Raw genomic sequence first — 26,625 nt, 5'->3', positions numbered from 1 at the left:
AGGCTGGTCCCCAACGTACCACATAGGTTGAAAAAAAAAAAAAAAAAAAAATATATATATATATATATATATATATATATATATATATATATATATATATATTTCTATTAGCTTTTTATAAACCTTGCCTCCAAGAAAGGATTGTTTTGTAATGCACAAAGTGAAATCTTATGTGGAATACCAGAAAGTAAAGCAGAGATGAGATTGCCCTCAGATGATGCGGAGACTACCTGTGACTCGGCCGCTTCTTCTTCTTCTTGTGACCCATTTAGCTTTTAGCGTGTTGTCTTTCACCACAGAATTTATGTTTCCACTCCTCTATTGCCAGTTATAATGGATATCATAATCTTAGTATTCATATACGCTCATGCCATAAGGATAACCTTGACTCTGTGGCAATGAGTGATAGTGAATTAGTAATGAAATACCGTGGTATTTCATTACTAATTCACTATCACTCATTGCCAAAGAGTCAAGGTTATCTTCATGACATGAGCGTATATGAATACTAAGATTATGATATCCATTATAGCAGGCAATAGAGGAGTGGAAACATAAATTCTGTGGTGAAAGACAACACGCTAAAAGCTAAAAGGGTCACAAGAAGAAGAAGAAGCGGCTGAGTCACCGTGAGTCTCCGCATCATCTGTGGGGGATCTCATCTCTGCTTTATTTTCTGGTATTCCACGTAAGATTTCACTTTATGCATTTCAAAACAATCCTTTCTTGGGAGCAAGGTTTGTAGAAAGCCAACAGAAATGTTGTCTTGTGAACATAAATGCATATATGACAGTAACACCACCTCCAGAGGTGGTGTTCCCAGCAACCTCAGAGCAACCTCATCGCCGTCCCTCCAAGCGTTCATGAATGCCATTTTGCGGCAGGAGGTTGCTCTGACGTATTTAAAGAATCTTGGATCCAGCTCCAAGAGTGCTAGAGACAGAGGCAGGGAGCCAGCCAATCACAGCGAAGCTGCCGCGTTCGGTCCCTCACCTGGCAAATTCAAACCCAGAAAATTCGCTAAAATGGATGTGGTTGTACACTCGACCCTCGAAACAATGGACAAATGTGTGCACGACCCTGTCCGTAGATTGCAAAAGTCCGTTCTTTGCAAAAGTCCGTAAAAAACTGTATAAAATGTACGTAAAATACTGTGTAATCATTAAGAAATCATTCAAGCAGTATTACAAAGTATTAGTTCAAGCTTAGCAGCCACTGGAAGAGCCTTTCAATTACGCTTCACTGGTTTACTAGGTTTAGGAGGCATTTTTGATAATTTAAGCATTCGTGGGAAGGGTACAAATGCATCATAAAAAAGCCGTGATAAGCACTGGACAATGTTCGCTGTTAGTTGAAAACGCACGGACTGAAGATAAAACATGGTGGCCAACAGCTGATGACGCGACTGACCCACCACCTACCGGACAATAATTTGCCGGGAACGGACAATCGTGCGCATTTTAATATTCGTCCGTAGATTAAACCAGACTCCAGAATTTGTCTGTAGTTTCTAAAATCCGTTGATGGGAGGTCCGTTGTTTCGAGGGTCGAGTGTACATTATGCAGACTTTTTGGTCTAACCTTATATAGTACGTTAAACCAGAAATTCATTAGATGAACGTTCATTAAGCTTAGTATTACTGTACTCATTTTGCAGAAGATAATGGTGTTAGAACATAATCAACTTCCACTGCAGATATACTTACTACCTTTGAAGTATTACCTTAAAGTCTACTTAATATATGAATCAAGTTATATAATAGCTGATAAAGGTTAATAACATTATGAGCAAGAGCAATATCTTGTTAAGCTAGCTTAATTAAGATACATCATACAAAAATACAAACCTGGATTAATTTCTCTGTAAGTAGCTACTCCATAAGAATCAATTAAAGCCTGAAAAGCCTTAGTAAACTTGTTGGTGCGGTGGAAAGGTTGGGGAGCCTCCTGAGTGCTGAGTCTATTGAGGATGGCAGGCAGACTCCCACTTTTCTCCTGAAAATCAAAGTACCAATTTCAAGTTATCACATAATATAAGAGCCCCCCAAAAAAGAGTACCTGGGTAAGAATGAAAAGTTGTATGCAATATTATGGACAAAGAATAGTTCATGACAAACTGGACAGGGATGCTCTTTGAGATATTGTAGGAGACTCTCCAGAATCTCTGATTGTTTAACATTTTAACAGACTGCTGTATGCTTATGTATGAAATGCTGGTGCAACACAGAAATAGAATGGAATGGGGTGTGTAGTAGTACTTGTAGTCGGTCTACTTGCAGGTAATGAAAGGAAGCTTGTAGACCAATATCAAAGGGTGTGTTTGAGATGAATACTCTGAAAAAGTAAGAAATGAAGGTATGTGATTTTTGGTATATTATTAGAATTAGAAAGAAGGAAAGTCAGTTTCATATATGGGAATATCACCAGGTATATATGGTGAGACTGAAAAAGAGAAAGAACTGTGAAAGAGACATGTCATAAAATCACTTACATGGAAAATCAGAATAAGCCTCCTTAGGTTACCCAAGTGGTGGAGCCAAAGTGCAATACATTCCAAAGCAGAGGTGTCTCTGACATTTTGCTTTTGCTAATTGTGGTATCCAAAGAGGTATTATTCTGATCTTCCATGGTGTGGGTAATGCTTTTGTGTTCTGAACACACTTTTTCTCTCCTAATATACCTTCAAAATTTTGCTCCAAATCATTATAATCTATTCACACATTACCTCTTTCAGTTTTGTGTACATCATACTGAATAGTGAGTAATGTGAAGACAACATTACAAGGATTTATTTTTGCTTAGGTTATTAGTAAATCAGAAAAAGCAATTCCCGTATGCATTTTTTTTTTTATCACTGAAAGTACATCTGAATTGCCTTCATACCTAATCCATTGCTAAGAAAACAAAGTGTGAATGCACTCCTCACCAATCACCATAGATAGTACTTACTGTGCCTCTCCTCAGAGCCAGTTGAACGTCCTCCAGGTTGGCAACAGGAATCCAGCATTCTGCGATCAGCCCATTCTGAATTACATCCAGATTAAACATGTTGAGTGTGTGGTAGATACTCTTTATCTTCCACACCTTCATCATCCATGCCCGGATGTTACGTGCAGCAGAGACCAGCACTCGGTGACGGTGATCCTGAGTCTGACTCAGCACCTATATTAAGAAAAATGACAGTAGTTCATAAATGACATTAAAGTCATGTCAGAATATACATACACATAACCAAGATCTTGAGTGCAAAATTTTGTACATGCCTTTCATCCTGCCAAGTTATGACTTAATTTAACCCCTTCCCGGTGGCAGGCCAGACGAGCGAACTACCAAATAAAAAATTGTCTATAAATAGACGCTACCGACTTTCATCCATACGTTTATATATAGTTTCCCCACAAATGTCAGATTGATCTATATATAGACTCTACTGCAAAACTGAACAAACAATTTAATCAATATATAAGTGTTGCTTTTGTCTGATTGGTGATAATATATGTCAATATGCTTGTATGAATGTTTTAGTTACTCACATAGAGGACTTGTGACTTGGATGTAATTTACTTCCACTATTCTTTGTATTTTTCACATACGTACCTGTTTTGAACTTATTCATTTTTAGGCAATGTTGCAGGCGTTTGGTACAGTTTTTCTCTTTGACATGATAGGCTAATGATTAAAAAAATTGTAAATAATGCAAAAATTTCCAGTATTATCCAGCTTATGTGCATAGCACATCGTCCATCAACAAAGCAAAAGTGGTGACTAGCCTTGAGAGGCCATTCTGACCAGTGTTTGGGTAGTTAAGATGCCAAATAATGATTCATTTTATGAACTTTGTTATTTGTAAGGAATCGTCTATATATTGACCAACGCTACAACTTAGTGCAATAAAATAAGAGCAAGTGTCTATATATAGACGATCTGATAAAAAAGTCCGGTTTTTGAAACGTCTATATATAGATCCTCCGCCAGAAAGGGGTTAATGAAATACATGGTATAAGCTTATGCTGAATATCATAGACACTTCATAGATAAGAAAGAGGAAAACTAAATTCACCTCCCTCCACCAGATCCAGAATGTGAACATGACTCTTTGGTTGTGATCTGGGCATGATAGTACTCAGGCACAAAATGAAACAAGAGATATCAGTAGTACCATCTTAATTACCTAACTATGTAAAGGATAGAAAGGTGAAGTGTTAAGACATATTTCTAAAGGATCCAAGAAATGACAAAAGAGGTTTGGGCTGCTAAGATTTTGATGCTTTCTATAATATTTCTTAGTGGATTTCATGAATGACTGTCTGATAAACTGACAAAGTTTCTAGACTTAAAGAAAATGTGAGTAGCATATATATATCCATGTCTGAGAAAAGCTAGTTTTTAAACATCTATCTATCTATATATCCGCCCAACAATTACACACAGGATGGCCCAGACAAAGCAACATGCTCAAGCACAGATCATTAACACTCTCAGCCCTATTGGTTATTGGTGGAAAGTGATAGTTTCATGGACAACCCTACTACATCCTAAGAGCTTAGATTTGTAAAGCAGAATGGTTGGTGACAGCAGTAATTAGACAGCTGTCTTCTACATACTTTAAAACTAATTACATTGTAATCAATATTACTGATGCAATTAATGACAATGTTTAGGAAATATTGGTATATCAATAAACTCACAGTGTTTAAATCATCAAGACGTGTTTTTACTCCCATAGCCATTTCCCGTCGATCTGCTGGAGCCTCTGGGCATGGGTACATAGTAGCCCGGAAGCCTTCACAAATCTTTTTCACCCTCATCTTCAAATGGTCTCCTTGGAAGAATATGATGAACACTGACTTGTACACTTGCTCACCCTGAAAAAACATAAAAACTGACTTGTAAATCTATCATTCCTGTAAGACTTACTCGTAATGTGTAGACCAATCAATAAATCATGCCGTCTATTCCTGTAAACACTAAACTGTAAGAGAGTTTCAGGAGATAGAAGGCTTAAGTACTGGTTATTAGTGACCTCTATTGCATACTGCATGGAAGTCAATCCCTAAAATGCGAGATTATGTAGTTTGAATGATTTTCAAGTCACATTCAAATGTAAATAGTTCAAAAGACTCGAGGGCATAGACATGATAGCAAGTTATCATTGTGCACAGAGACACAACATTCAGATTTTGATGAGAGTGGTAATAGAGAAAGTAGAAGGGAACAGAGGAGCTATTGTCAGTAGTCTCAGATGTCTGTGTCATGGTGAGATAAAATAAATGAGGTTTAGTACTATGAAAAGAGACTGAGACTATGTTCTAGATTGAACATTAAACCTAAGGTTGTGAACATTACAAAAGTTCATGTGGAAAAAATCGAGTGACTGTCAAGACACTTACGCTTGATAGCAGAATATCAGTCCAACTTGGACTTGTCACCCCACATGAGAACACAGAAGCTGGTGTTGGAGTCACCATTTTTTGTCTTTTTTATCCCTTTATGATGGCTATAAATTTTTTCATACATAACTAAGGAAGTAAATGACGATATGCATCAAGCTTGCGGGGCTAAGGATGATGATTAGGTTGATAATCCCTGGTTTAAAGCCTAAAATTCATATGTATTAAAGCAAAGCATAAAAATACATTGATTAGAAATACAAATACATAGCTATGGTTATCAGCACCTCTGCTCCATTATCCTCTTTAAAAGGTAGAAACTAGTAAACTTTCATTCAAAACATTCTTTTGTTTTGAAACAAAATATAAAGATAGGGAATACCGTATAAAAGAAAAATATGAATGTGAGGGCGTAATGAAACAATGTAACATTTAAGATGGTCATACATACAGTGGCTGGATCTTCAAGTGGTTCAGGAATTTCAGCCTGTCGCAAGAAAACATTTCCTCTGCATGCTCTCCACAGCATGCGCTCAAAGGCAGGAATTCTCTCACGCAGAATGACACCAGCAACAAATCTATGATGGTGGGAAAAGTATTTTATAATAAACAATGATGTGGAAAAATCTGATCTATGTAATAATGCAAATAATAATAAAAAAAAATAAATAAATAACTACAGCCAATGAAAACTTGATAGGAATTCAGGGTTTTCCCACACAACTAAACAGAGAGAGAGAGAGAGAGAGAGAGAGAGAGAGAGAGAGAGAGTGTGTGTGCAGGGGGATGGGAGTAGACTGTAAAAATGTAACAGGGGAAGCATCACTATAATAAATCTCCAATAACTAATCCTCAAGTTTCAGCTTTAAATCATAATGGCACTTTTCAAGGAAAAAATTTAATGAGATCTGATCAACAAAGAAAATGAACATATGCTAGACACATAACCGTTTAAAAAACTTTTTTTTTGCCTTGCCTATTTACTATTTTTGTTTTGTGATGTAGCAAAAACCATGTTTCCTATATGTGTAGATGAACTTTTCATACATACACACACAAATGAGGGTTCTTCAAAAAGGACAGTATGAAAAAAATATTTCAGTTATGATGTTTATTTTTCAACATATGCGCCATTAAGGTCAATATACTTTTGCAAACATTGATACCAGCCTTTAATTCTGAGTAAAATTGAGGGTCATGTGATCTGAACCATGTCAGAGCAGCTCTTTTTACATCTTCAACTGATGGAAAATGGTTACCTTTCAATGATTTTTTAAAATTTGGAAAACAAAAAAAGTCGGATGGGACTAAATCAGGGTTGTAAGGGGGATGTCAGATGATTTCCCACTGAAATTCATGTAGCACAGTTCTTGTCTGCTGAGTGGGTACATTGTTATGGTGAAAGAAGACACATTGATGCAGCTTTTTTTTGGACAGTTTTCTCAAAATGCATTCATAAGAAGCAGATGTAATGTTTTCTTGTTCTTGAGAAAATTGACCAGCAAAATCCCCTCTGCATCCCAGAAGACAGTGGCCATGACCTTTCCTCTTGAATGCTCAGATTTTGCTTTGACTGGTCCACTTCCATATTGGGGCAGCCACCACTTTGATTGAATTTAGTCCTTGGGATCGTACTGGTAGAGCCATGTTTCATCCCTGTCACAATTCTCTGCAGAAAAACTTCAGTCCTCATCCAACTTGTTCAAAATTTCCATTGAAAGATCTGCCCTTGTTTGCTGCTGATCTGGGTGCAACAGCCTTGGCACCCATTGAGCAGAAAGCTTGATTAGCCCCAAACTCTCTACCAGAATTGTGTGTGCAGAACCCAGAGATGTTGAGTATGTCAGCTACTGATTCAGTGGTTATGCATTTATCCCTTTCAATCAGGTTACGAACAGCATCAATGTTTTTCTCACAAGCTGATGTTGATGGCCTGCCAATGTGGGGTTCATATTTTATTTCAATTCTTTCACTTCTGAACTGATTTATCCATTTGTAGGCAGTTGATTTCTTTGGAGCATTGTCACCATAATCTTGCTTCAAAGCCTCAATGATTTATCACCTATTCTCACAAGAGTTTCACCATGAATTTAATGTTTGTCCTGGCTTCGATTTTGGTGGATTCCATGTTACTAGAATGGTGTCTGATCTCCAACTGGCAGCAATGTCTTATTACATGCATTTAAGAGTTCATGTTTGAACACATTATAACACATTGGTACAAGAATGTTCAGGTGCATTAAAATCAAAATCCTTCCTTATAATTTTTAGTTATGAACTTTTCCACAAACTTTTTGAAGCCCCCTCATATGCACGTGTGCACACACACACACACACACACACACACACACACACACACACACACACACACACAGAAGGGCAGAGCCACTGGTACTATTCCTCCTGGATGATCACTACTCCAAGATCTGGGATGTACCTTTTATCTTTGTTTGAAGAGCAATTTAAACACTCAGAACTCTTGGTTGTGACCAAGCGCACCAAATACAACACCACCAAGTTAATGAAGTCCTTTCAGTGGCTGCCTGATGTACTGACCAATGAGGCTAACTGTAGTAATGTGTTTATGTACATAAGGCACATTCATATTCACAAACATTCCCTATCTTCATCTTCAGGCTTCTTGGACAAACTGGATGGATTCTTATTGCACTGCTCTGTTAGAAAATGAGGTGCATAATATATCTATGAATTTGCATTAGTCTGACGGTAATGTTGAGTAATCCCTGCTTAACAACATTAGTTTCATATAATTTTCCTCCTCCAAATATATATTTACACACACACACACACAGTGGAACCTCAGTTCTTGAACTTCAGTCATTCCCAAAAGCTTTTCAAAATTCAAAATGTACGGAAACCAAAACAACTTTCCCCATAGGAATTGGTTTAAATGGACTAACCCACTCACATCCAATCACCCTGTCTTAGCTAAGATGGCTGGTTCACAGCATCTCCAGCTTAGGAACTATTTATCCACAAAGGATGTATTGAATCAGATTAGTGACACAAAACTCATCAGAATATACTGTTTAGACCATGCTGGTATTTTCTATGTCACCGATCAAGTGAGGGAAGCCTTACAGAGTGACACAGAGAAGAGCAACTCACTCACAATTGAAATGAAGGTGATAATAACACTTATACATTTTGCTGCGGAGAAAAGCTACTGGGAAAATGCAGTTGTGTGGTAGTGATGGTGTTAAGGAGTCATTGAGAGAGCCACTGGTGGCCAGGATCACATTTGACTACAGTGGTACCTTGGAGTATGAACGCTTTTGAGTATAAACGATTTGGATAACGAACAAGAAATTCGTGTTTTATTTGCATTGGAGGACGAACTTTGCTTTAGAGATGCAAACAATAACAAACGCGGTCAACAAATTCCACGTAGCACTGCGTAATCAGCTGACTGCATGCTGGGGCACCATGCTGCCTTAGTGCCTCAGGAATGTTGTTTGCAGTTGTTTGGTTGTTGTTTTGTAGTGCTGGGGATAATAATATTAAGTTTTTTTTAGTTACTAAGATCATTGCCAAGCGCAGCAGCACACATGGTCACGAGAGAGACAGACAGACATATACAGTCAACCCTCGGCTATCACGACTTCAGCTATTGCGTTTTATTGCTATGACTATTGAAGTCAACAGCGAGGTCTGCATTATTCTTTTTGTACAGCGTATTTTGTGTTTTTCGCACAAGGGTGCGTTCGTCCGGTTTTAGTTGGTAGAGTAGTGTGCCAAAGTCCATTTTCTCTAGACATCTTTCGGTCTTGATCAGACCATCTTCAGGAGAGAAGTAAGTGCAACTAGTGAGGATGCGGGCTTATATAGGCGGCGGAAGCAGGTAGTCGCGTCAGGTAGCCAATAAGAGCGCGGATCGAGTGATGTCTGGAGCGGCTAATGAGCAGCCGGCTACAGCTCCGTGTGGCTGTCGCTGGGATGGTAACGATGATTCTGGCTGCTGTTGTATGTTGATGATAGGTTTTTCTGAGTAGATATGTACTGCTTCCGTCATCTTGAGTCTTCTTATGTCGTTTTCTTTAACTAGGATGGTGGTGTTGCTTTCCATGTGATGTCGCTTCAGGATGATGCCGTGTTCATTCATGTAGTGTCGTCTTATAGCGCCGTCTTGTAGGTGTGCTGTAATTCTCTTTGATAGGGTTGTAGATGTGAAGCCAATGTACCTCGAGTTTAGGTGACTGCAGTCACCAACAGTGCATGAATAATGCAGACCCCACTACTCTACCAACTAAAACCGGACGAACGCACCCTTGTGTGAAAAACACAAAATACGCTGTACAAAAAGAATAATGCAGACCTCGCTGTTGACTTCAATAGTACATGCATTCAAAATGGTCTACTCGAAATATATATATATATATATATATATATATATATATATATATATATATATATATATATATATATATATATATATATATATATATATATATATATATATATATATATATATATATAGATAGAGAGAGAGAGAGAGAGAGAGAGAGAGAGAGAGAGAGAGAGAGAGAGAGAGAGAGAGAGAGAGAGAGAGAGAGAGAGAGAGAGAGAGAGAGAGAGAAGAGGGGAGGAAGGGACAGGCAGAAGCTAGGTGAGCTCATATTGCTGGTGAGTTGGTCTTGGGAGTTTATCAATCTGGATAAATTTCAATTAAAATTTCAGTGCTCATACAAGTGGAGAGTTCATTATGTCAATTTACATTCAATATTCTTATTAAATGTAGATTAAAGTTTTAATAAGTTTTTTCAATTGTAAGTTATACTGAAAATTCTTTGTTATGTATCCTACTGTATTTAAAACTAAGTAACTCTGTTTAAGAATTGAATTATGGAATGGTAACTGAAGCAATTAAAACATAAATTTTTTGTTCATCAAGGGAGGTGTTCGGTAACCGAAGTTCCACTTTATGTAAGTACGTGTGTTTGCAATATATATATATATATATATATATATATATATATATATATATATATATATATATATATATATATATAAAATAAGTCCTTGTTATACGGTAGTTCTCTATCCGGTAAATTCACTGTTACAGTTTTTGGAAATTACTACCCTCGATTCAATATAAGGTAAAAAAAATTCACAGATACAGTATACGCTCATGTCATCCCAGAGGGCCCAGTGCAGGGGAGCAGGGGTGATGACGTCATCCACGCCACACCTCCAGTACTGACACGCCACACGCCACTCACAGTACTGACTTCAACTTGACCACCCTTGGAGCCTGTTATCTCTTCCTCTCCCTCCCTTTTTTGAACTGCATTACATATTACTTACATGCATTACTAATTAAATGAATAAATGGAATATTAAAGGGTCTATTGTAAGCACAAATATATTTGTATTAATTATGGTAAACATTAAAAGCCTACTACCAGCGGCGAACCATGCAGCAACTGATAAAGGGCACAGATGGGCCTGGCAAGCCCACTATCAGAGAATGGTGGAAGTCATTATAACATCAAGCACGCCTTAAATAATATCAAGTCATCTTGGGACGAAGTGAAGATGTCTACCATGAACTTGGCGTGAAATAAAGTATGGGCAGAATGCGCACATGACTTCCCATGCTTCGCTGAAGACGACATCGGTGCAATCAGAAATGACATAGTAAATCTGTGCCATAGGGCTGGTTTCGATGAAGTTGATGATGATGATGTACAAAATCTTTTGGAAAGCCATGCTGAACCTCTCTCAAATGATGAACTTATAGAGCAAGACAAGGCATCACAGGAGACAGAAAAAGAGGGAGACAAGGAAGAAGAACCTGTGCGTGGCCTGGACATCAAAACTCTTAGAGAATGTCTCGGTGGTATCGAAAAAGCTCTGGAAACCCTGAAGGAATGTGACCTAAATCCTGCCAGGAGTAGCAAAGTGGCTCATGACGTAGAGAAAAGCATCAAGATTTATCAAGAAATCTATGATGAAAAAACAAGAAAAACCAAACAGTCTTCCATCTACTCATTTTTCAAGCCAGTCAGACATGCCGTCCCTGTCACATTTGCCGACCCTGCTACAGCTGGCCCTTCCATATCCACTGCTGACGGTTCTACAGCTGGCCCTTCCTCTATATCCTCTTTCTTCAAACCAGTGAAACGTGCCGACCCTGCTACAGCTGACCCTTCCAAATCTGCTTCCGACAATGCAGACGACGATCTTATCCTCGTCTGCACACTCAGCGGAAGATGAGTAAGGGCTGAAATCCCTAGTGTCCCTTAGCCTTGGGAGGGACATCATCTGATAGAATACATAGCGAGTGAAAGGTAAATAAAAATATTTTGTTTATTTCTTTTGCGCAGTACTTTACTTTCTTTTTTTTATGACTATTTTCATGTATTTTAATTTCTGTAGGGGTGACTTTTGACGTGCTGGAACGCATTCCCTATTATTACATGTTATAATGGGTTTGGTATACGGTAATTTCGATTTATGGTAAAGTTTCCAGGAACACATCTGTATCGTATAACGAGGACTTATTGTATATACATACATATATATATATATATATATATATATATATATATATATATATATATATATATATATATATATATATATATACACACACACACACACACACACACACACACACACATGTATATAACATATTTAAAGCCTAGTATTAACTAAAACTACATGCAACAGCAAGAAGCATTAAATATATGTTCTCATCATACTTTTGAGAAAATGCAAAGATTTTTTTTTTTTTGGTGTGTGTGTGTGTGTGTGTGTGTGTGTGTGTGTGTGTGTGTGTGTGTGTGTGTGTGTGTGTGTGTGTGTGTGTGTGTGTGTGTGTGTATGCATAGACATCTGTAAAAACTATAATATTATCAATAAGATAAAATAATAAACATATACTTAACCATTGAAAATTAATACAAAATGCATTATTCAAATATCATGGCTAAATATGAATTAACTAAGACTACATACCCAAGTTGAATGGGTCCTTTGGAATCTTCAGGGAGGAGGTTCTGAGTAAGACTTGTTTGTCCACCAGACTCCATTGAACCCTCTCGCTGAACAGTGAATAGTTATCATCATTACAGGGTCATGAGACCACAGGGAGGGGGAAGGAGGGGCCCAACAATGTCCAGAGAGGTATCCGACAAGGGTAGAGGGGAGAGTAAAAAGTTGAGAAGACACAAATGTTCATTACTTATTGTACATAAATTTTTCATATGAAAATATCATGGGCTTTTATAAACAATGCACATATAAATGTTCTATACTGTGCAAACTTGTCCTGTTATGCTTGCATATTACATTACTTATTCCATTCCCCTTCTATTGGCTTGTAAATCAAAATAGTTGTAAATATATCATATAACACTGTAAACCTCAATTCATTATAGAGTAAGAAAGAAATACGGCTATTCTAATACAATATACCAAGTGCATGCAAAAAATATTCCGCTTTTATGATGAAACCTAGGCCAACACTAGTAGCATTATCTTGATACACTAATATACTGAAATAAACTGATATAGCTTTAGAAAGTATAACAATAAATTCCATTTCCACAGGAAAGGTAAATAAACTTTGAAATTCATGTAAACATGGAAGATACTTCTGTAAACAATTCAGTTTCCAAACCACAATCAAGAGAACCAAGATCAATGGTACTTACAAACTGTCTGAAGCCTCTCCCAGTCATGTCAAATAATTTAAAACTTTCTTTCTCTCAAGTTCATGTTCCACATAACTAGCAACATGCTGTACAACTAAGATATGCAATTTAACTTATTTGCTGTTATTTACCTTATGAGACAGATTAACACACACACATATGAAGAACGACTGAAGGAAATGGGACTGCCAATCTTACAAGATAGAAGAGAATGGGGGACCTAATAACAATGTATAAGATAGTAAATGATATTGAAAAAATAGACAAAGAAGATCTGGTGCTGTTGACGGAAGAAGATGGAAGGACAAGAGGACATGAAAAGATCAGGATAAAGCAGTGTGTGAAAGATATTGGAAAATACAGTTTTCCAGACAGAACAGTGGAAAAATGGAATGCATTGGATAATGGAATTGTTACAGCAATAGTGTGCATAACTTTAAAGAAAAACTAGATAAATGGAGATATGGAGACAAGACATTATGAGTCCCGCTCGAACCCTGTACAATATAACTAGGTAAGTACACACACACACACACACACACACACACACACACACACACACACACACACACACACACACACACACACACGGTATCAGAGGATTTTTTCATGATTTTGATGATTCATCCATCATAAATGTAGTTGACTGCAACTACACCAATGAAACCTGTGTGTGCAGTAGTCTCTCACAGCTATTTGCCATCCTACAGGACACCTGTAGCCACAGAAGTTTGTCTATTAACAATAAAGTATATTTTTTATGTACCCTGAAGATAGGTAAGAATAAGTTAGAGTACATGTCTCTATTCATACAAGTATGTCTCAAAACTGAGCACCTTGGGTAATCTGAATCATGCGGTGAACACAAAAATATGACTGCCTTCTTTCTTCCTCACTAAAAACAACCACTAAGTGTCCTCTTATGCATACATGGAAAAATTTACAGATATTCATAATTTTCTCCCCAAGCATTATTTTCTCTTGAACTTCAATTTGGTAAAAAGGTTGCCAAACTGTTCTCAAAGTTGATAAATCTCCAACTCTATTGTGTTTTACATTCCTTATTATTACTACTTTTACATTAAATTTAATTAGTTTATCTACTAATGGATTTATTTATTTTATATATATATATACACATATATACTGTATATGCAAATAAAATGGTGTGGGCATGTGTGCACTATTACTTAAGATACAATTTCTGAACATTGCAGGAAAACCACATGCCCAGTTAGTTAATTAAACACATCCAGAACGCCATGCTTGCCATAACAAAACATGACGTCCTGGGGTTATACATATAAAACAATGTCAATAAAAGAATCTTGCCTTTGCTTTTACATTTACAAACTATGTTCTTACTGTCCTTCATCAAAAAGGTTAAATTTGACATTTCACATCTCATTTCTTGCTAAAAGAAAAGCTTTGATGAAACTGGACATTCTAAGCAGTCACTGCAAGTTTTTTTTTTTCACCATATCTCCAACTGTCAACTGTAGATAGGTGCCTTATATGCCCATATATGTATACAATATGCTGCTCTACATACTGTCTTCTTGAACAGGGTGAACTCAATAGCATTTTGTCTCATCAAATCTTCTCTAATAAACTGTCTTCAGCCTCTAGCTCTCTGCCATAATTTGCATCTTTTGCTGCCTTCAGTTGTTATTGTCACGCTGATTGTTCTTCTCATCTTGCAAACTGCATGTCTCCCCTTTGTCTTTGCTAAACTTTTTTTTTTCTAATTTGAAAGACAATGCTCTCCAGAAGAATCCTGGTGTTCAATATCAAAATACATGTGTGTTCCATTACATATGTGTCTCCATTAATGTTCACAAATATTACTATGAAGAAGCTTTTGGTGGAACTATCAACTAAACTAGTTATTATGGTAGCATAAATCTTTAATACTATGAACCAGGCTGTATCCTTTTCCTTCCTCCTTACAGCCACTGGCATTTGCAAAACACTCACTTGTCAAGATATCCAAGAATGCATAAACGTCATTTGTTTGCAAAAAATTGCAAAAGACAATGCATCACCTTTATCAAATCTTGACTTACAATGTTTACAACTAACAATAGCTTTATCAGAACAGATGGCAGACTTACTGGTAAGTAAGCTGAATCACTAGAACAGAAGCTGGACTCAAGCAATTGCACTGAGCACAATGATTGCAGAGCAAGAAGAGCTTCTGAACCTAACCCACATCTTGAATATATTCATCCAAAATCACACATCTAACACTGTACTGTATACTTTACCTACAGTGCATAAAAATCATGGTAAAAAACTGTTATTTCATAATATACATAGTCATACAAGCAAAGATCCAATATATACACATTTATGTACTTAATACATCAAGAAATTATATGCAACACGTTACTGTATGCTGTAAATTCATCTGTGCATTCATATTATAGATCAACAATAACATCACAAATGTTTATGCTTCTCAGTTATGGGTACCCAAATAAAAAAAAAAAAAAAAAAAAAAAAATATATATATATATATATAAATATCCACAGCTATGAAGAGCACATAATAAAAATCTAGTATAAAAATCCTTTCAAAGATTACTGGTCTTAAAATATCAAATATAAATCAAGAATATTTTATGGCCTAATGGCATTCCTGGGTAAGAAAGATTCATAATATATAAAATGATCTAAAGCAGATGCTTTATTGACTTTTCTAATCAAAAGTCATGTAAACTTAGAAAAAGCCCATGCATTCCATAATAAACAAAATTCTACCCTTGTCGAAGCTCTATAGTTCAAAAAGGGTGGGGGAACCAAATTTCGTGCAATGCTGGTAAGCATAACTCCACTACTGTTTTGCAGAAAAGTTCACTGATTGAAATAAAAGAGGCATAAAATAAATTCAACAACCCCAGACTGCTGTCAACAAATTCTCAGAATTTCAACTTACCTCACACCATCAGCAACTGAAACTTTAATGCTGTACTTTTTCATTTTGAGGCAACATCAGATGAAAATGTTCTCAGTGATCCCACAAAATAATATCAAGATATGATTCAAAGATACAGAAATGTAAGCAAAAATGTGGAAAGTGATAATGATAATGATTGAGAAAGTAATGCCTGTAAAAATCATTTGTTCTTCACACTAATATTTTTTTTTGTAAGGATCTATTGATTACAAAAAAAAAAACTATGGCCTTAAAATAAGAAAACAAAGGATTCCCACCTTGCTTGAAGGAGACTTTGTCACACACAAACACACAACACACTCAGCAGTATATACACCTCTGAATTCATTGTAGCTTGACTGTGATTGATTTGAAAAAATAAATAAATAAATAAATAAAAAAAAAAAATAAATAAATAAATAAACAAAAAAATAAAATAAAAATAAAAAGCCAGTGAAGTGTGCATATGCATCACCACTATGCTAGTTACCCAATATGCTTGAGCTGGTGGAGTGATGAGTCGGTCAGTAGATTGACTTGTTCCTCATCAAAAAACGCATCTTGGTCGTAAGGAAGGTTGGGAGGGTACATAGCCTGCAGTGATGGTGGTTTGGGGAAGTCAGTGAAATAAAATGTATGTAGTTAGGAAAAAATAAGCTGTATGATTAAACACATTCTAAAGTAACCTGTGAAAAAAAAGTAAATAAATGGCAATACACAATATCTGAGAGGGCATGTACTTAAGAAGAAAGTGCTATTTCTAAAACACCTAGATTTGTGAATATTATTAATACTGTCATGACAACTATATTCTGTATCATCCAAGGAATGTGGAAACATGCTCACTCCACACATGACTAATGGGAAAGTGAGACCTTGAGGTGGCCACCCATTTTAGTGTACAGTAACATGCATTCTTAATCTCATGATAGCATATGTATACAGATGTATTTACATACTCTTAGATTTGACTACAGTAAAACTATTCTGTACTGAGCATTTAGGTTATCCTACCTGTTTATTGCTTCAACATGAATATGAATACACCCATTTCTTTAATGAGGATGAAAAATACTAGGAATGGCTAATTCATCTGAGGAAAATAACAATGATTTTAGTGTGTATAGCATGACATTTAACAAAACTGCTTATAGACATTGCCATACAGTCACTGACAGCCAAGCATCATAGTTCAGGTGAGGGCAAAGTGACCTAGGTTTTTGTCTGGTTACCTACAACTAAGGAAACTTCCTGCACTTGATGTGCAAACTTGCGTGCTTCTATGTTACTAGAAAGAACTTACCTACATAAGAAAAAAATATATATACTTCTATGAAGAAAGGGACAATAAAGAAACTTTCACTGAAGCCAAGGATATTCTCGGATCATCTTATGCACAGTGCAGGTACGTTTTTGCAGGGTAGCATAAAACCATGGTCAATGGGACCATGCCTAAATGCTCAGTAAGAAACTGCATGGAATATTTTCTTGGCCATTTGAATCTACTTAATATTTTCTTTTACATGTGAAGGATATGAGACATGAACAACAAAACATTATTAAATAAAATAGCTCGGTTAGTTAGCATCTTGAAAAGTGCAGCTTCATAATAACCACAGCTAGATATTACTTTAAGAATTTAGAGGAAAGAGAAACAGTGAATGTTAGCTAAAATAAAGTTTTTAACTTAAATGGGTTCCTTTCTTCAGCACATGTTAATAAACTTGATAATAACTTGAATTACTGTATTTATTATAAAGTAATCTTAATGGGCTTTGTTCTTGAACCTACAAGTAAAATGTTTCCTATGCAGAGTAATTATGCTACAAACTTCTTATAACAGTAATTCAACACATTAGAATCTTTTGACTAGCATTTTTCAATTAATGAATTCAAATTTAATACAAGATACAAACGATCCTAAATTCTATAATTAATGATTTACTGTGACATTGAATATGGTATGATGCTTTGTAGTTCTTGCTCCTTACCCACCAACTGCCAGCCCAACTACCATGTCATGTTTTTCTGCCTGGTGGAGGATTGGTTTATCCAGTTTGGCTCTGTCCACCTTAGTGCCCAAAAGAAACTGCAACCTTGAATTCTTCCTTGGCTTACCTACTATTCTTAATCCAAAAGGTTTCTATGATTGACTGAGAAGTTTGTGGTAAAGTAGTGTACTGCCTGAATCACTGGAGTTTAAAGACTATACACTGGTGTAATACAATATCAATAATTAGGTGAGAGGCCACAGAGCATGAGGTTGTAGAGGGATGATGGTGGCAGCAGTGGTGCAGGCTCACAGTGAGCTGATGGACCTCTAACTCTCAATTTCCCTGTTTAGTAAATTTTACTTAAAATATTCAATGATGAGTTTTGCTCAATATATACACAATGGAAACTCAATACTCGAGCATCTTATTAGTCAAACTTTTCAATACTTGAATGCAAAAGTTAAATTTAATACTTGAAAAAATACCTGGTAGTCAAACGTCCACACACATGGTTGTAAACATAGGCTCCCTTGCCTCTCCCTCCCCCCTCCACCAGATGTGCTGCCACGGTCGTCAGAATAACATTCTTGTGCGTTCTGTCTAGTTTTTCATTGATAAACTTACATTAACACTAAAGGGTTATTACTGGTGAAAATATATGGTAATTGAATGGCTGCACACATGGTTGTAAACAAAGCTCTGTTCTATCCCTTCCCACCACAGCTATTCTCCTGTTCTGATACTATATTACCGGTAATACTGGTATTCTGGTATACTGAAAACCAGTGAGCATCCCTAGCCCTGCTGCAGTCTTGAGAAAAACAACATTCTTCTGTGTTGCTGGTAGTTTTCATTTAGTACTTATAATGGCACCAAAGAGACTTATAAGTTGTGAAAATAAAGAATCTAGTGAGTGCAGTGTTTGTGAGCCACAGCCCTCCACTAGTGGGTTTACAGGAATCATACCAGGAGAAAGTTACGAAGATATTTTCGTGGATGCTAACTCGACCACCGACGACCTCCCTCCTCCTCCCCACTCTTCTGCCCTCCTCTTCTAGATTATCCATCACCAGATTTCACTTACGGTATGTACAAATAAAAAATTATAAAAATAAATAGATTGAAATTTTCATAAACCAGGTTTTGCTAAGATTAGAACGAATGACCAGATTCATAGGTATTGATAGTCAAACTTTTTGACACTTGAATAGCCATTTGGAACGAATTCAGTTTGAGTATTGAGTCTCAACTGTATATGTATACATATATATATATATATATATATATATATATATATATATATATATATATATATATATATATATATATATATATATATATATATATATATATATATATATATATATATATATATATATATATATATATATATATATATACACATACAGGCAACCCCCGCTTAACAAAGGGGTTACGTTCCTAAAAACCACTTCGTTAAGCGAAACTTCGTTAAACGAACCAATTATAACAAGTTTAACCCCTGACTTGAACTTCCATTGAGAGTAAACAAAGCGAGAGTGCATCATAGTACAGTGAAAGGTTTAATGTAAGTAACTTTATAATGTTGATGATCTTAAATTTATGAAGGGAGGGAGAGTGAAACGGGAAAAACACCAACTGGCAACCTGTGGAATCTAAACAAAGGGCCCATCATTGTATCACATACAAAACTTGTGGACACTTAACCCTCGGCTATCGCGCCCAATTGGGGCTGAAATAGCCGCGCTATAGCCGAAAACGCGACAGCCGAATTGATTTTGGCGGGAAGGTGGTTTTGGCCAATGAGCGCTCAGATATCCCATGACGTCGTGGGTGGGCGCGCGATAGCAGGCATCTGAGGTCGCGATAATGAAATTTTAGCAGCTCTTCATGGGTGCGTGATAGCAATAAAACGCGATAGCGGAAGTCGCGATAGCCGAGGGTTGACTGTACCACATTTCCACAAGGCTTTCCATTTTATCCATTGTAGAGTCATGAGTTCAGGTGGTTCGTTTAGCTTGCAAGGAAGATACGTTCTCACCAGCCTTTTTAATAGAGTCTGCTGACTTGAAAATATTAGAGACAGTAGATAGAATCAAGATGGTGGCAAGCAATGCTGTTAGTTTTCTCGCCTCTCTTGTGTTTGTGAATAATATCCAGCTTCATTTTGAGAGTAAGAGACTTCCTGGTCTTCTTAGCAATGCTAGGCGACATTGCAGGGCGTTTTGGTGGTAAGTTGAGCGAGGGAAGACGAGCTACTGCTGATGCTGTTATTGCTTTGAACAGGGCGAGTGAGTGGTGCACGTTTTGTCCACAAGAGGAGCTGGTGTATTCAAAAGCCTGTCGGCTTGCATGATACGGCGGTGGTTTCAAACTTGAAAAAAATCACTTGGATAAGACTTCGTTAAAGTGAGTTTGGTGTTCGTTAACCCGCTAAGAATGATGGCCGCAAAATTCGCACCCTCCCATTACCGCGATTATCATAAAAAAATCAACTCTTATAAATTACTCTGGAAAAAAATCTGCTGTTAGTAGACATGATAATGCATCATCCTACAAGTTTTATTGCTCTACTCACTATGGTTGTCTCAGAATAATAACCGATAGTTGGAGAAGATTGTGGTAGTGGCAACTCGGAGGAGGTGCTTTTATGTGTATTCTTACATAATGTAAGGCACTGCTCATGTTTTATGTGTTTTCACATGTTTTTCGTGTTTTCACTCATATTGGCTGATTATAGTTACGTATGTTTTTATCAGGCGTGGGTGACGATGTTGTCACAATAGCGGGGTCAGGATCTACCTCCAACCTGTGCACTTTGCGTCTTGACCCGCCTTGTCTATCACTTTTATCACTAAACTTTAGCTTCCACTTAGCACCAGGAGCCATAGTTGTAAATAATAGTTCTGTAAATAAGTAAATACGTAAATAATTATCACCGCGACACGACGCTCACGCACCTCACAGAAATTTGCGGGAGACTAGCTGGCTAGAGCGGTGTGCTTCCTGGGAGCCGACAGTACTACCATAGGACTACGTCATGACCAAATATAGCAGCATATATATATATATATATATATATATATATATATATATATATATATATATATATATATATATATATTATTATTATTATTTTTACTATTATTATTACAATCATTATTATTATGCATGTTTTGTCTGCCTGCCTTCTGCCTGCCTCTTTATGCTTTCCGTAGTTGTTTGTTTCTCTAAAACAAACATACGGAAGAGGTCGGCAGATATGTGTCCACCCGTGTGGTGGAAAACAAAACATAAAAAAAATTGTCAGTTCATTTTGGTCGATTCCCCTGCACTTTTTGCAATGACTGTACATAACATAAGTGAAGGCTGGTGATGGATAACTTAGAAGAAGAGGGGAGAAGGGTGGGCAGGAAGGAAGTAGCTGGAGGATGAGTCACCATCCACGAAAACGTCGTTGTAAATTTTCTCTTGGCGTGATTCCTGTGAATCCACTAGTAGAGGGATGTGGCTCACTAATACTTGCACTCTCAGTAAATTCCTTATTTTCATCACTAATAAGCCTCTTTGGTACCATCGCAAGTTTCTGAATGAAAAACTACCGACAGAATGCAGAAGGCTGTTGTTTTTTCCCAAGACACGGCAGGAATAAGGATGTGCACCGGCATCCAGTATACCAGTATTACAGTAATACTGGTATATGACCAAATGTGCAGCTGTTTGATTACCAGATATTTTCACCACTAATAAGCCTTTAGTGTTAATGTAAGTTTATAAATAAAAGACTACAGATAGCATGCAGGAGATTGTTATTCTCATGACTGCGGTAGCACGTCACAACTGGTGGGGGTAGAAGGGGAAGCCAGTGCGTGGATGTTCGACTATCAGATACAGGTAACCCCGCTTAACAAAGGTTCACACAACGAAATTTTGCTACAACGAAGGTTTCATTTTGCTACCATCTGCTTGTTTAATGAACAACAAACTCGCTTTAACGAAGTTTTATCCAGGTAATTTTTTCCAAGTTTGAAAGCCCCGCCATATCACACAAGCCGACAGACTTTTGAATACACCAGGAGCTGCTGATACTAAGGCCTTCCTCAGGAGAAATCCTGGGACACCTATGGAATCAAGATCAAGATCAAGATCAAGCCTTTTGTGAACAACATGCGCACCAGTCACTCCCTTGTTCAAAACATTAACAGCATCAGCAACAACTCGTCTTCCCTCGCTCAACTTACCACCAAAACATCCTGCAACGTGGCCTAGCGTTCCTAAGAAGACCAGGAAATCTCTTACTCTCGAAGTGAAGCTGGATATTATTCAGACATGAGGCGAGAAAACTATAGCAATGCTCGCCACCATCTTGCCTCCATTTACTGTCTCTACTATTTTCAAGTCAGCAGACTCTATTAAGAAGGCTGATGAGACCATATCTTCCTTGCAAGCTAAAAGAACCACCTGAACTCGTGACTCTACAATGGATCAAATGGAAAGCCTTGTGGAAATGTGGTACATAAGTTTTGTATGTGATACAATGATACGCACTTTGTTTACATTCCACAGGTTGCCGGTTAGTGTCTTTTCTGTTTCACTCTTCCTCCCTTCATATATCTAAGATCATCAACATTATAAAGTTACGTACATACATTATAATGAGTTAAATTAAACTGCCTAAATGTTTAACTTCATAATTTTTACTTTCATTAAACCTTTCACTGTACTATGATGCACTCTCGCTTTGTTTACTCTCAATGGAAGTTCAAGTCAGGGGTTAAACTTGTTATGATCAGTTCGCTTAACGAAGTTTCGCTTAATGAAGTGGTTTTTAGGAACGTAACCCCTTCATTAAGCGGGGATTGCCTGTATTTTTTTAAAGTTTTAAATCAAACTTTTGCATTTGACTATTGAAAAGTTTGAGTATTTAGACCTTCAAATATTGAGTGTTCACTGAATATATATATATATATATATATATATATATATATATATATATATATATATATATATATATATATACACAGGCAACCCCCGTTTAACGAAGGGGTTACATTCCTAAAAAACATTTCGTTAAGCGAAACTTCATTAAGCGAACTGATTATAATAAGTTTAACCCCTGATTTGAACTTCCATTGAGAGTAAGCAAAGCGAGAGCGCATCATAGTACAGTGAAAGGTTTAATGAAAGTAAAAATTATGAAGTTAAACATTTAGGTAGTTTAATTTAAGTCATTATAATGTACATTAATGTATGTATGTACGTAACTTTATAATGTTGATGATCTTAACTTCATGAAGGGAGAGAGAGTGAAACAGGAAAGACACTAACCGGCAACCTGTGGAATGTAAATAAAGGGCGCATCATGGTACCCCATACAAAACTTATGTACACCACATTTCCACAAGGCTTTCCATTTTATCCATTGTAGAGTCACAAGTTCAGGTGGTTCTTTTAGGTTTTAAGGAAGATACGGTCTCACCAGCCTTCTTAATAGAGTCTACTGACTTGCAAATAGTAGACAGTAGATGGAGTCATGATGGTGGCAAGCAATGTTATTAGTTTTGTGGCCTCTCTCTTGTCTGTGAATAATACCCAGCTTCACTTCGAAAGTAAGACACTTCCTGGTCTTCTTAGGAACGTTAGGCCACATTGCAGGGCGTTTTGGTGGTAAGTTGAATTAGGGAAGATGAGCTGCTGGTGATGCTGTTATGTTTTGACTGGGCAGTGAGTGATGCGTGTGATCTTGATCTTGATGCTACAGGTGACACAGAATTTCTTCTGAGTCAGGCCTTGTACTGGCAGCACCTGTGTTGTCCACAAGAGGCTTGATCTTGATCTTTATTCTACAGGTGTCTCAGGATTTCTCCTGAGGCAGGCCTTACTACCAGCAGCTCCTGGTGTATCCAAAAGCCTGTCAGCTTGCATGATACGGTGGGGTTTTCAAATTTGGAAAAAACTACCTGGATAAAACTTCGTTAAAGCGAGTTTGGTGTTTGTTAAACGAGCAGATGGTAGTAAAATGAAACCTTCGTTATAGCGAAATATCGTTGTGTGAACCTTTGTTAAATGGGGGTTGCCTGTATATATATATTATATATATATATATATATATATATATATATATATATATATATATATATATATATATATATATATATATATACACACACACACACACACACACACACAGGTAACTCAATTTACGCGTGTTTGATTTACATGTTTTTGTTATAGCATGACTGAAAAAATATTATTATTATTATTTTTTTTTTTTTGGTTTACGTCCGATTCCCCTATCATACTAATTTAATTTAATTTGCACGATCGGTTTGCCTATACGCGATTTGGCCCATCCGCATTTTCAAACTGAACGCCAGACGCAACTTCAAACTGCACGTCAGAGAGTTACGCAGCTGGCCGATAGGTGGGAGCTCCGCTCTTCTCGTGCCTCATTTACAGTCTGGCAGCACTGAGTACAGACGGAATCTCTTCAATCTGCCTATAATTCACCAAGATGGCCCCAAAACGTCCTTCATCTTCTTCTGCATGTGAGGTTATTTTTGATAGGTGGATTTTTGATAAAGTGATAAAGCTCAGAGGAAGATGGTGACTGACTGTGGTGTGAATGGTGAAGACAGTGACGCAGTGAGTGTTGTGTTTACGTATTCTTTGTTTTGTTGTTTTCTCTAATTATTTTTTGCTTTCTCTTATTACTTCTTGCTTTTTCCTCTATTTCAGATACACTTCTATTATATAGAATGGTAAATAATAAAAACATGTTAATTTAGCCAAATAAATAGTGTATTTTGTATGAATGTTTTTGGACTACATCCCGCATCCCTCTATTATTTATTGTTTCTTATGAGAATTACATGTTTGTTTTACACAAATTTTGATATACGCGATGCCTCTTGGAACGCATCTATCGCGTAAATTGAGTTACCTGTGTGTGTGTGTGTGTGTGTGTGTGTGTGTGTGTGTGTGTGTGTGTGTGTGTGTGTGTGTGTGTGTGTGTGTGTGTGTGTGTGTGTGTATGTATGTATGTATGTATGTATGTATATATATATATATATATATATATATATATATATATATATATATATATATATATATATATATATATATATATATATATATATATATATATATATATATATATATATATATATATATATATATATATATATATATATATGCTCTGGACTCTGAGTGAATAAGCTGCCACCACTGCACTTTCCTCAGGGAATGCTAAAAAAAGAGGCGGCAGCATCCTGTTTCATCACTAATGTTTTTCCTCAATGGCCCAGCAACACTGTCTAAGCTTCTGAATTTCTGTATATTATTTCTGCAACCACACCTCCCCTCTAAGCAATCCAACCACCAAGTCCACAGTCATGATCCTGTATTTAGTTTTACATTATTATTATTTTGATAGCTTCTGGCTTTGTCAGAATTGTGCCAAATTATAGAACTATTGAAATATAATGACTGCCAACATCATGTTAAGTTAAATGAACAACAAACTCATGAAGAATACCAATGGTAAGGACAGAAGATATTGTATTGTTATATAACTTAAGAAGATGATGTACAATAAATAAAAACAGTTACAGGAAGTAAGCAAGGAACATGGTGAGTAGAGAAGTATGGTAACAGGCAATAGGGTAAGCAGATATTACACTTACTTTTCTTGTGTGTTCAGAAGAAAAGAAACTCCTGAGATTAATCTATCCATACCAATGACAACATACCTTGGATATAGGGGAGCCAAGAGGCTGAGAGCTAATGATCTATCAGAATCTGATGCATTACAGAAATAATTGAAAAAAAAAAATAAATAAAATAAATAATAATAAAAAAAAAAAATAAATAAATAAAAAAATAAATTAAAAAATGATAAAAAGCAAGGATGAATGCAAATTCTACAACTACAAATAACTGACATCAATGATAGATTGGAAAAAAAAGCTAGTATAGTGTACTAAATTTACTAAACTAAGGATCTTAAATTTTCTTACATAGAAAATAAAATATATGATAATTTCCTACATTTTCTCTTCTCTTTCTTTGCACTGCTTGGCAATGTAATTTCCTGCATGTGTTCAGCATTTAATATTTTCTTTGCCTAGCTATTTTCCTAATACTTCATAAATATATATATATATATATATATATATATATATATATATATATATATATATATATATATATATATATATATATATATATATATATATATATATATATATATATATATATATATATATATATATATATATATATATATATATATATATATTTCCCATTTTCAAGTCTACTGACTATATATAAAGATCAAGAAGTCTTATATCTTAGAATTTTTTCACATTTCTACCAATACTGCACACTAGATGGAAATAAGCAGCAACCTAAATAGAAACTTGTTGGAACCAAAAAGATGATAGCTTTTTAGCTAATATTAACTGAAAACACTGCTAATTGTCATCAAAACTCTCCAAATATATTTATTACATCAAGATCTACTTCTCAAAATTAAGGAAAATACTGTATATGAAGGAGTATGTCTAGAGTATTGTACACTTACCAGTGGGTTTTAAGGGCTGCAAATCTAAGTGTATGGATAT

The 26,625-nt window shown here is 36.2% G+C and overlaps 1 protein-coding gene across 2 annotated transcripts in view; it reads right to left on the bottom strand.

The window, feature by feature from the left end:
• Nucleotides 1-26,625, bottom strand: part of LOC123519081 (V-type proton ATPase 116 kDa subunit a1-like) — a 62,466-nt gene that overhangs the window by 22,402 nt on the left and 13,439 nt on the right. The window contains exons 5-9 of one of the 2 annotated variants that reach the window (XM_045280269.1): nt 16,498-16,601; nt 5,842-5,968; nt 4,689-4,865; nt 2,950-3,162; nt 1,848-1,995 (exon numbers count right to left, since the gene is read on the bottom strand). In XM_045280269.1, the coding sequence (XP_045136204.1) occupies nt 1,848-1,995; nt 2,950-3,162; nt 4,689-4,865; nt 5,842-5,968; nt 16,498-16,601 (769 nt within the window). Of the gene's footprint in view, nt 1-1,847; nt 1,996-2,949; nt 3,163-4,688; nt 4,866-5,841; nt 5,969-12,371; nt 12,458-16,497; nt 16,602-26,625 lie in introns of both variants that reach the window. The other variant, XM_045280270.1, reaches the window with a different exon arrangement.

The sequence above is a fragment of the Portunus trituberculatus genome, chromosome 44 (assembly GCF_017591435.1).
Source record: "Portunus trituberculatus isolate SZX2019 chromosome 44, ASM1759143v1, whole genome shotgun sequence".
Taxonomy (NCBI): Eukaryota; Metazoa; Arthropoda; class Malacostraca; order Decapoda; family Portunidae; genus Portunus; species Portunus trituberculatus.
The sequence above is the reverse complement of the archived record's forward strand: the minus strand, read 5'-3'. Positions and strand labels throughout refer to the sequence as shown.